General features: G+C 37.9%; 1 protein-coding gene across 2 annotated transcripts in view; it reads right to left on the bottom strand.

The window, feature by feature from the left end:
- The window catches only part of LOC106053768 (potassium channel subfamily T member 2-like), a 54,334-nt gene that overhangs the window by 31,983 nt on the left and 10,132 nt on the right, over positions 1-12,219 (bottom strand). For both annotated transcript variants that reach the window (XM_056038989.1, XM_056038990.1), the window contains 5 exons: positions 11,524-11,620; positions 9,428-9,508; positions 8,768-8,876; positions 8,571-8,645; positions 307-393 (listed from right to left, as the gene is read on the bottom strand). In XM_056038989.1, coding sequence (XP_055894964.1) covers positions 307-393; positions 8,571-8,645; positions 8,768-8,876; positions 9,428-9,508; positions 11,524-11,620 — 449 coding nt within the window. The remainder of the gene's footprint in view (positions 1-306; positions 394-8,570; positions 8,646-8,767; positions 8,877-9,427; positions 9,509-11,523; positions 11,621-12,219) is intronic.

The following is a 12,219-nucleotide window of genomic DNA, read 5'->3' as shown; positions in this document are numbered from 1 at the left end:
ACTTTAAATGCTCTAAGTTTTAGATTATCTTAAATTAAATAATTTTAGATCGATCTAAAAAGAAGGAATACTGTCAAACAAATATAGATCAATAGTCTAGGCCCTAGACATAGCTTGAATGTAGAATTTGTGTACGTTGTTAACTTCCACACCTCTTAACATGTTCAGATCTGACAAATGATACATTTCATTGAAAAAAGTCATTGTGATAGCTGTCGTGATATAGATCTAAAAACTAATAAAATAAAGTAGAAAAAAACAGGAATTTCAGTGTGTATAGTAAATTTTGGTCATCTCAATACATACATAGATTTTTTTGAGTGATCTTGCTCCTAGCCAGCAATGCAAATAACCAGGAACAAAAAGGTCTTTCAGAAGTACTGGATACACTATCTAGACAAGAATAGGAACAAGAAAAAAGCAAAACATAAAAATACTTTTTTAAAAAAGCTTTTCTTTGGGGAAGAGCTTCACATTTGCATCTATATATTTCATTATTGTAGAGGCTATTTCCATTTTTCGATAACAAAATAATTAATAACCAATTGACAAATCGGATAACTTTAATTGATTCATGTTTTTTAAGGTACAAAAAGTTATTGTTTCAAGTTTCAACCTGAGAATGGATGTGGGAGAAATAACGTGTGCAATTATCAAATGGGACGAAACCCTAAATATTTAGCCTTATCTTTGAATGTTGAAGAATTTCTCTTGTTGGCATTAAACAAAATAATTAATTACCAGTACTTTATTGACATTGACTGATTGGTTAAGAAGAAATTGTGCAAAGGTTCAACTTGATCCAAGAATATGTGTGGGAGAAATAACGTGTTCAAACTTTAGACCAGACAGAGTGCGTTGATATAAGCTTTGTAAAGACAGGTTGATTGTGTAAGTGATCTCCCAATTTAACGTGTTTGTTTGTTTGTTTTTTTTTTCAGGTTTCGGAAACTTCTTTTGAAATGAAGATCATTCTACGAGTCTCATGCGTGACCTCAGAGGATGACGTCATTGACGACGATCAAGGTTTCAAACTAGCGACCATTGAAGCGCAATATCACTCGAACAGGCGGCCACCCATTTTTTACAAAGCTTATATTAACTCTGTCTGGTAAAAAGTTTGTACAGTTTGTGTTTTGTTTTGCTTCTTTTTTTCTAAAAATATTTTTTGTATTTTCTTGTTCATATATTAATTTTTAACTCTTTCTCTCCGTAATTATTTTTCCACGTTTTGAAAGGAATTCATGTTGCTCATTACTATTTCACTACCCCTGTTATGATTGGGCTTCAATAGCTTTGTTGTTTGTTATCAGAAAATGTTGTATTTGGTAAAGAATTAAAGGGAAATGCATGCTCTTTTTATATAATTCAAAGTAAAGTTAAAAAAGTAAACATTAATTTAATTTAATGAGGTCAAAATCAACGATGGTATCGTCGATTAGGAGAGAAAGAGTTAAGAGGGGAGGGTTTTTCTAGTCACTGTCCACTGAGAGTAAACCTAGACACAAGTCATCGCTATTGCTTTAACAACTAAACTTGTGTCTTTAGAGCAGTGGTTCCAAAACTTTCCCTTAACTGAACACTTCGCATTTTCTGAGAATTTAGCGGAACACTTTGCTTATTTTTTAAAGATAGATTAATTCACGTGGTGGCCTACAAGTTAATTATTCCAGTAGTTCGTGGAACACCTAGTTAGGTCTCGCAAAAAACCAGGGTTCGGCGGATCACAGTTTGGGAATTATTTCTGTAATGATCGCTGACCACATCTTTCTTCTTCTTCTTCTTCTTCGTTCTCATTCCAACATAGATGAGATTGCGTGTCAATGTGTTATGCGCCAGGAGGCCCATTGACTCCGACTTCAGCCTGCTTTTCTTTCTGGGTGTGCTCCCATAGCCTTTGATCAACCAAGATCATCTGCAAGGCAGCAGGTGTTTATTTTCGGAGTTTTCTCTCCTAGATGAACTGCTATCCCTAGCTAACGAGTTTCATCTACCCGGGTTTAGAGTTAGAGCGCCCTATATTCGCTTTTTGCAATCATTTCCCTGGATTTCTGAGATGTTTTTAGTAAATATTCTAACCACTGGAATACTTCACCTCATCCTCCATGACTGCAAACCAGTTGGTCCGCGGCTGTTTATTTGCTATTCACAGCTAACCCTTATATCTAAGGGTTTTTACCCTATCCACCACCTGGGGACGCGCTTGGTAGAAGGTGGTAGCTCCCCCAAGACCACATCTTTCAAAGCTGCCAACTTTATCAAGATGTAAAAAAATGTAAAAAGTTCCTTCAGACTATTCGGCTTAGGTTATGTTTTCAAATCGTGTATTTAATTTAAGTGAGATCAGTATATCTTTCTTCTTCTTCTTCTTCTTCTTCTTCTTCGTTCTCAATCAGTATATCTGAATATGCTTCATCTGTTTGGGTTGGCTGCCTGGATGTGTGGTATGCACACTGGACTGTCGTTCGGATGGTCCAGGTGGTCGTGGGTTCATACCCTGCCCGCTGCCATCCTCCGTAGAACTGCGGGAGGTTTGAGCCAGGGTGAAATTATCTTCAAACCTGAAGGAACATTCGAAAAATGTAAAATACTTTACAAACCTCAACCGAAGAAAACATGAAAACATTTGAACACAAGCGAAATGGAGCCGAGAGATTTATATCAAACAAATATTCAGATCTGACTAGAGAAACACCATTAGTAAAATCACAAAATTTAGAAACACTTCAGCACAGATGAATAACAATAAATTATCAATAATACATTGAACCATAACTTACAAATGCAAAAATACAACTCAATAAAAAAGAAACTCGGACACAAAGATAAAGGCAAATTTCTTATCCTATTTACTAGAACACATTTTTGCAAGTACTTCCTCTCCATAGTGCCATTAGAGCATAAAATAGATTGCCTGAATCAGCCAGGAAAACCAAAGACTTAAAGAGTTTAAGTCCCTAATGAACTCGCGTGACTAGTTTTACACATGAATACGATTAGGACGTAATTATCTTTTTGAGAAATATCTCTAATTTATAAGATAAGATAAGATAAGATAAGATACTAAGTAGGTCCTACTCTTATAGCAACCCATTTCTTAAGTAGAAGTAAATAAGAGATACATACATAAAACACGGAACCATAATCTTCAAATACAAAAACAAAATTGGATAAAATACTCAGAAAGACACAAAGATAAAGGCACATTCTACCAGCGTATGGAACAAGGAATGTGCGATATAATGTTAGGCTCTTAGTATAGAGATGCACCGCAGTTGATGGGCTTCAGATGCGACATTTAGTGACGTCACATTTAGTGGGGTTTACCATTTTGATGTTAGGACTCTTCAGTTGGTGTTAGGAATTCAAAGCGACATCTTATCATCGACAGAGACTCGACTGTGGCCTTTAGGAATTAAACTTCATCCAAGTATCTAACGGTCTGGACTTAGTTCTTGATCTTGTTATTGTGATAGGCCTTAGTTCTTGATCTTGTTATTGTGATAGGCCTTAGTTCTTGATCTTGTTATTGTGATAGGCCTTAGTTCTTGATCTTGTTATTGTGATAGGCCTTAGTTCTTGATCTTGTTATTGTGATAGGCCTTAGTTCTTGATCTTGTTATTGTGATAGGCCTTAGTTCTTGATCTTGTTATTGTGATAGGCCTTAGTTCTTGATCTTGTTATTGTGATAGGCCTTAGTTCTTGATCTTGTTATTGTGATAGGCCTTAGTTCTTGATCTTGTTATTGTGATAGGCCTTAGTTCTTGATCTTGTTATTGTGATAGGCCTTAGTTCTTGATCTTGTTATTGTGATAGGCCTTAGTTCTTGATCTTGTTATTGTGATAGGCCTTAGTTCTTGATCTTGTTATTGTGATAGGCCTTAGTTCTTGATCTTGTTATTGTGATAGGCCTTAGTTCTTGATCTTGTTATTGTGATAGGCCTTAGTTCTTGATCTTGTTATTGTGATAGGCCTTAGTTCTTGATCTTGTTATTGTGATAGGCCTTAGTTCTTGATCTTGTTATTGTGATAGGCCTTAGTTCTTGATCTTGTTATTGTGATAGGCCTTAGTTCTTGATCTTGTTATTGTGATAGGCCTTAGTTCTTGATCTTGTTATTGTGATAGGCCTTAGTTCTTGATCTTGTTATTGTGATAGGCCTTAGTTCTTGATCTTGTTATTGTGATAGGCCTTAGTTCTTGATCTTGTTATTGTGATAGGCCTTAGTTCTTGATCTTGTTATTGTGATAGGCCTTAGTTCTTGATCTTGTTATTGTGATAGGCCTTAGTTCTTGATCTTGTTATTGTGATAGGCCTTAGTTCTTGATCTTGTTATTGTGATAGGCCTTAGTTCTTGATCTTGTTATTGTGATAGGCCTTAGTTCTTGATCTTGTTATTGTGATAGGCCTTAGTTCTTGATCTTGTTATTGTGATAGGCCTTAGTTCTTGATCTTGTTATTGTGATAGGCCTTAATTCTTGATCTTGTTATTGTGATAGGCCTTAGTGCTTGACCTTGTTACTGTGACAGGCCTTAGTTCTTGATCTTGTTATTGTGATAGGCCTTAGTTTTTGATCTTGTTATTGTGATATGCCTTAGTTCTTGATCTTGTTATTGTGATAGGCCTTGTTCCTAGTAGTTTTAAACGCATCTAATACGCCCGTACAAGAAACCTAAACATCTCCTGAGTAATCTATGGATCAAGTCTATTACAATTAGTTTCTGTGGCTGGTTCATGTCAGAGTGACCCGAGGAGAAACGTGAACAAGAAAAAAAAAGTTGATGAAAGATTTTAAATATAGAAGAAACTACAAGATCAAAATTCATTTTGTAGCTTGGAAAATCTATATATCGTATTATATATAGTTATATTAAAAACCAACAACTTGGCAGAGTTTAAGTCATTGATTAACATCCAATACCAAATTGACACACGAAATTCTCTTTTGAAGTAACTTCTGTAATTTATAAGATAGGGTAAGATATAGCTGTATATACTATATATAAAATATGTTTATGATCTTCATCTTCCACGTTCTCATCATAAAGGTGTAAAAAAAAATTAAAACAAAAGTAAAGTTCCCCTTTTAGACCTTGCAATCTATGGGGCGGATGATGTAGAGATCCTCTGTTTCTGCGACCCACGGTTTACGAGGGTGTCATGTGTATGCAAACGCGACATGAAGCTCTTCGAAATCGACACTAGCAGCTGGGAAGAGGTGGCACTGGATAGATCCACATGGAGAGAGAGAGCATAAAGGAAGGGTCACGGATTGCATGTGTCATACACAACATAGCAGAAAGAAGGGGTGAAAATGCAACGGCGCCTGGTGATTATATATGCCCAACCTGCGATCGCAGCTGTGTATCAAGGATTCGCCTATTTAGTCACACACAAAGTTGCAAAGGGAAAAGATCGTCTCTCGAGACGTAAAATGCCACATGTGGCCAGCACAACGACCAAACGCCTTTACTTTTCCCAAACTAACGTAGGGTGCCCATTAGAGCTGGACTCTGAGGCGCATTAAATATCCCGAAGTTAAAAAAGCAGAGCCTTCACCAGGATTGGAAACCAGGACCGCCGGGTCTAAAGCTAAGCGCTTTATCATTCAGCAACCGTGCCTGTTTAAAAGTAAAAAAAAAAAAAACCTTTAACAGCGGGGAAACATACAAACTATTAAACAGCGGGGAAACATACAAACTATTAAACAGCGGGGAAACATACAAACTATTAAACTGCGGGGAAACATACAAACTATTAAACAGCGGGGAAACATACAAACTATTAAACAGCGGGGAAACATACAAACTATTAAACAGCGGGGAAACATTCGAACTAATTGATAACGGTAAAAGATTCGAACGATTTAACAGTTGAACATTTCAACTAGTTAATAAAAGATCAAATCTTAAAACCTAATATTGAACCAAAACATTCAAAACCTAATAGTACTGATACAGTCTCACAGAGTAGTGATGATACAGTCTCACAGAGTAGTACTGATACAGTCTCACAGAGTAGTACTGATACAGTCTCACAGAGTAGTGCTGATACAGTCTCACAGAGTAGTGCTGATACAGTCTCACAGAGTAGCACTGATACAGTCTCACAGAGTAGCACTGATACAGTCTCACAGAGTAGTGCTGATACAGTCTCACAGAGTAGTGCTGATACAGTCTCACAGAGTAGCACTGATACATTCTCACAGAGTAGCACTGATACAGTCTCACAGAGTAGCACTGATACAGTCTCATAGAGTAGCGCTGATACAGTCTCACAGAGTAGCGCTGATACAGTCTCACAGAGTAGTGAGTCTCACAGAGTAGCGCTGATACAGTCTCACAGAGTAGCACTGATACAGTCTCACAGAGTAGCACTGATACAGTCTCACAGAGTAGTACTGATACAGTCTCACAGAGTAGTACTGATACAGTCTCACAGAGTAGCACTGATACAGTCTCACAGAGTAGCACTGATACAGTCTCACAGAGTAGCACTGATACAGTCTCATAGAGTAGCGCTGATACAGTCTCACAGAGTAGCGCTGATACAGTCTCACAGAGTAGTGAGTCTCACAGAGTAGCGCTGATACAGTCTCACAGAGTAGCACTGATACAGTCTCACAGAGTAGCACTGATACAGTCTCACAGAGTAGTACTGATACAGTCTCACAGAGTAGTACTGATACAGTCTCACAGAGTAGCACTGATACAGTCTCACAGAGTAGTACTGATACAGTCTCACAGAGTAGCACTGATACAGTCTCACAGAGTAGCACTGATACAGTCTCACAGAGTAGTGCTGATACAGTCTGACTGAGAAAAGAACAAATGTGTTTATATAGCGTTTAGTTCTTGCCTAAATGGACAGAAGTGCGTCGCTCACTTCAGACGATTTGACGTAGCTGTGGTGTAGCTGGTGTTGGTAATGTGTAAGATTTTTCTTGACTTTAGCCACGGGAGATTATTATTATAGCTTTGATATAGCGCTACTTTCATGCTTATAGCATGCTCAAGCGCTTTGGTCCAATCTCATTTGTGGACAGGTTGGGGGGGGGGGGTATCTAGGAGCTGGTTTTCTGTGCTGCTTTAAGGCGCTCAGTAAACACAACTCTGCTCGAGTCAGGGGTCGAACCTCGAGCCCCCTTTCTAGGTAGCCAAGACAAGCCAAGTTCAAGCGCACTTGGCCTCTCGACCACACTTCCATTCCTCATTAATCTTTGGGCTCAATAGCCTTTATTAGTATTATTTTGTTGTAGAAGTCTATATAAGCTGCGGTGTATGTCTTTCATTTATATAGCGGCGTTGACAAACATAATGTAGGCTCAAGGCACTTAGCAAACATAGCAGACAGATACAAAGGCAAACTGGCAAGGCTGTCTGGTCTTTTGGGTGGCTGCCTATTTAGCAATAGAGGCGCGGTGTCTGAGCGATAAAGCGCTTGGCTTTCGAACTGGGAACCGGGGTTCGAATCCTGGTGAAGACTGGGATTTTTAATTTCTAGATCTTCCGGCGCCTCTGAGTCTACCCAGCTCTAATGGGTACCTGACATTAGTTAGGGAAAAGTAAAGGCGGTTGTTCGTTGTGCTGGCCACATGACACCCTTGTTAACCGTGGGCCACAGAAACAGATGACCTTTACATCATCTGCCCTATAGACCTCAAGGTCTGAAAGGGGAACTTTACTATTTAGTAATGTTATGATCTCTTCTAATCAGGCCTTCTGTAAACAACTGCTCAACAACACAACACAAGACCCTGACAACAAGAGCTCCAAATAATCCTGGTCCTTTAATAATGGTCAAATAGATAACAGCCAATACTAGACAATTGGCAACACAATCAACTACTAAAATGTTACACTGTACACAACAATACAAAACTCTACTGTCTCTTTCTCTTCCTGGACTCCTACAATCACTTGAGGACTCCGCCAGGACCGACTTCATAGCCGACTCACAGTACCGGTCTCCTCGCTGTCCTGTCTTGAACTGCACTGCCTTAACACGGGTGATATTCACGTGCAAAGTTCATAGCAGTACTGTCCCTTGGCCTTCGATATAGCTCGTTAAACTGTATTACTGACCTGTGTCACGTATGTCAGCTGATCAGACACAGTTAACCCTATCGCGCCGCCAACAACAGTAACATACATTTTGTTGTTTTTTGTTTATTTTTTTTAGCGTGGAATCATTCTCAACGGAGGTGCATTGGCCTGGCCAGTTAGCCATCTAGTCTGAAATGCATGCTGGGTAAATTGGTGTTGTGACTTGTGTTGTGAACTGTTATGAATTTAGGTATTTGGGCAATTAGGTATTTTAGTTAGTTATGCATGTTGTACATTATGCATTTTGGTCATTCGTAGAAAATAACAACAATATAATAGCTATAGTCTACTTGTAAGAAAAAACATAATAGGATTGAAGATTTAAAATATCTGGGAATATCAAATATTCTTTACGGGACTTGAACAAGAATAAAGAATTTTTTTAAATAATTTATAATAATTTGTAGTTCTCTATAACATAATAGTCAACACTAGCCAAGTCACCACAAGATCATTTTACTTACTATGACTAATATTGGCAAATCGCAGAAGAGTTCCAAAACAAAATTGAGTGTTAGAATTTGTTCCAATCGATGACCCTGTTGACAAGGGAAATTAAAACAATTACACTTAATGAGAATAACGAGAGATTAATCCACAGACTATGTCTATGTGCTAAATCAAATTACACGAAGCTAGAGAAAGTAAAAAAAAAACTTACTCTTCTGGAAATAGCGATCAACAAGAAAGCTTTAAAAAGACAAATTAGTGTCAATGATATTTCTAAGATCCTAATGGCCAAAGTCCGATGGACCCAAAGTAAAACATACCTGTCAAAGAGAAATCAAAGGCGTTGTTGTAGTTTGTATTTTCTATGTAAAGCTTGTAAGTAAATGGTTTAAGAATACAAAACATGATAACCTTAGACAACAGCAAGCAAGCAACATTTGGCTAGAGATGTTAAATGGCGGAATTAAAAAGTTAAAACAAGCAAAAACAAAAAGGCCTATTTAAAAAAAAAAAAAAAAAAGCTTTCAGTGAGAGAAAGGAGATTCCCTTTTAATCGCGGCCATAATTCTCAATATTGCAAGGTTTATCTCTTCTTTTTCTATAAACAACCAAATTAATCAATTGATTAACTAATTGTTAAAGTGTTTTATTAATTCATGTGTTATGATTGACAATAAATGACGCGTAGGACGTAATCATCTTCTTTTTTGAAGTAACGTCTGTATTATATAAGATAATAAATAATAGTGCGAAATTTCCACTTGATTCGAAAATAAATTAGTGAAAAAAAAATATTAAAGAAACCACCCAGACAGACAGACGCAGTGGGTTAATATAAGCTTTGTATAAATAGATCAGTGTGTCAACAAACCAGTTGATGTCAGTCTTAGCGAATAGAGCCTCTCTTTCATTAGTCGACGTGTTGCCAACTTGACCACAGGAAGATCCATAACTGTTGAAGACAAAATAGAAACCTTTTTATTTTAGTCGTACGGCCGAATTGTTAACCCCTTGGCTTATGAATCAATGTCTGCGTGCTCGGAACCGGGTGAAGACAGTGATTCTGAACGTGGAGATTTTAGGATCTCCCTGAATCCACCCAGCCCGAATGGGAACATTTCTTTTCTTATAAATAGATGAATGACGCGTAGGACGTAATCATCTTCTTTTTTTTGTAGTAACGTCTGTATTTTATAAGATAAGATCTAAATGCATTACAGACGTTCTTTCAAAAGAGAAAATGATTACAGCATCCCGAAGTTAAAAAAGCACAGCCTTCACCAGGATTGGAACCCAGGACCCCCGGTTCATGTTGAGACTTAAACTCTGCTAGTTGGTTGGTTTTCTAATTCAGGATTATTTCTACAGGGAGCTTTGAAAAGTGCTCATACATCGATACTCTCAAAAGTTCTCTCAACGAATGCGTTATCAATTCATGTGATTTGAAAATACTAGCGGGGTCAGTGACAACAAGTGGTCAGTCGAGACCAATAGCTCGTTGCTTCGTCACAGGTCAGCACTCAGGCCTATAATAACGATATAGCTCTTGGTGCAAGAGATCGATGACATATTAGTTTGAGAAAGTAAAGGCGGCTGGTCGATGTGCTGTCCACATGACACCCTCGTTAACCGTCGGCCATAGAAAAAGATAAGCTTCATATATTATCTGCCCTTAGAATGGCAAGTTCTAGAAGGGGAAGTAATTCTTCTTTCCTTGATTACAAAATACTAGAAATTATGCACGTCATTTTTTATACTATCACCCAGCCACACCCCTAAATTAAAGTCTCTTTAGTTGACTACCAGGGAAACGGTAGCCTAAATAAACATGATTAAATATAGACAGACAGACAGACTGATAGATAGATAGATAGATAGATAGATAGATAGATAGATAGATAGATAGATAGATAGATAGATAGATAGATGATAGATAGATAGATAGATAGATAGATAGATAGATAGATAGATAGATAGATAGATAGATAGATAGATAGACAGACAGACAGACAGACAGACAGACAGACAGACAGACAGACAGATAGATAGATAGATAGATAGATAGACAGATAGATAGATAGATAGATAGATAGATAGATAGATAGATAGATAGATAGATAGATAGATAGATACGAAACCCGTATGCGGAACGACCGTATGCCAAAGGCAATCTTTTTTTTTAGTGAGCTGACAGGTGGTCAAATTAAGCCCCCATCCCTCTCCCAGAAACGCTTTAAAGGTCAGCTTGCTTTAAATGACATTGAAGAGAGCACATGGTGACTACAAACAAGACAGATGACGATCGGACAGCGATCGGACCCCATGATGACCTGCTAACTATAGACGGGCCTACCATTGATAGAGATTTTAAACAAGGCAAAAGACAGGGAGGAATGGAGAAAGACGTCGACAAATCTTGCTTGGTGCCCCAACGGTCCAACAGACTAAGGGATTGGTCAAGGTAAAGCCAAAAAAAAAAACTTGGGATGTGTCGCTCTACTGCCCCCCCCCCCCCAAAGAAAACTTTTCGAGCTCGAATCCCTATGTTAACTAGAGATCTGACTCAAGATCTGTTTTCTAAGTGCCTAAAGTTTTGCATACTAGATAAACTTAAAAATCATAATAATTTTAATTGGGGTCTACTTTCATTTTCTTTGCACTAATTATAATTAGAGTTGGGTGAACTCAGGGGCATCCTAAAAATACCTAATCTAAAAATTTTCATTGAGATTCGAATCCAAGACTCTCGGTTCGGAAGTTAAGAGTTTCACCATTCAGCCACCAAGCCCCCCTATTAGTAGTAGAAGTAGTAGCCTACATCACAACAACCCACATTCCGATTCATGGACAATATCAAGTTCAAAGAAAATGTAAATGAGTTCAAATCATACAAAGATGTTAAAGTCGACACGCCGGAAGTGTGTACACATGTTTTTAACCCGATGCGACTGTCATGTAACTCCTTACCATTCGTATTGGCTGACGTCATCCAAACACACTCTGGTGACGTAGTTCACACACAACACAAGGCGAACAGCGAGGTCAAGAAAACTGCAGGTCAAACCTGCAATACAATAAAACACAAAAATTGACAAAGTTTGAAATGTTGTTTTTTTTTTTAAACTGGAACACTTAAAAAAAACTAAAGCGACCATGACCTTCAACCTTTCTTTTTCTTAACCAAAGAGGATGAATAATAACAAGAGGGGGAAACAAACGCTTTTATAACGTTTAGACGTAAAATCAAGAAACTGTTTGCGATTTTTAAATAGGTCTATAGCTGTAAAACTTGAATAGTTCTGCTCCTTCATAGCCCAAAATAATAGTCGATGTCATTGTGGAATCTCCAGACAGGACTAGCTGTGACGGGTGACTCAGTCCCCACCTCTGTTGAGATAAATATTTCAAAGTGACCAAAAGGGATTATGGGACGCCATGCCTCTCCGACTCCCCGAAAGTCCTACATAAATCTAGATCTACATATGGCTCTAAATTCTTTGTGAGACTTCTTGCATGCTTAGGCCTACAATTATTTACTTTTTCACAAGGCTTAGCATCAACTCATTTTGTCTGTTTGTCTGTCTGTCTGGTACAAATCTTGTACAGGTTTTCCCCTACATCCCCTACATAAACAAAATTTAATAAAATACTCAGAAAGACACA

The sequence above is a fragment of the Biomphalaria glabrata genome, chromosome 8, assembly GCF_947242115.1.
Source record: "Biomphalaria glabrata chromosome 8, xgBioGlab47.1, whole genome shotgun sequence".
Taxonomy (NCBI): domain Eukaryota; kingdom Metazoa; phylum Mollusca; class Gastropoda; family Planorbidae; genus Biomphalaria; species Biomphalaria glabrata.
The sequence above is the reverse complement of the archived record's forward strand: the minus strand, read 5'-3'. Positions and strand labels throughout refer to the sequence as shown.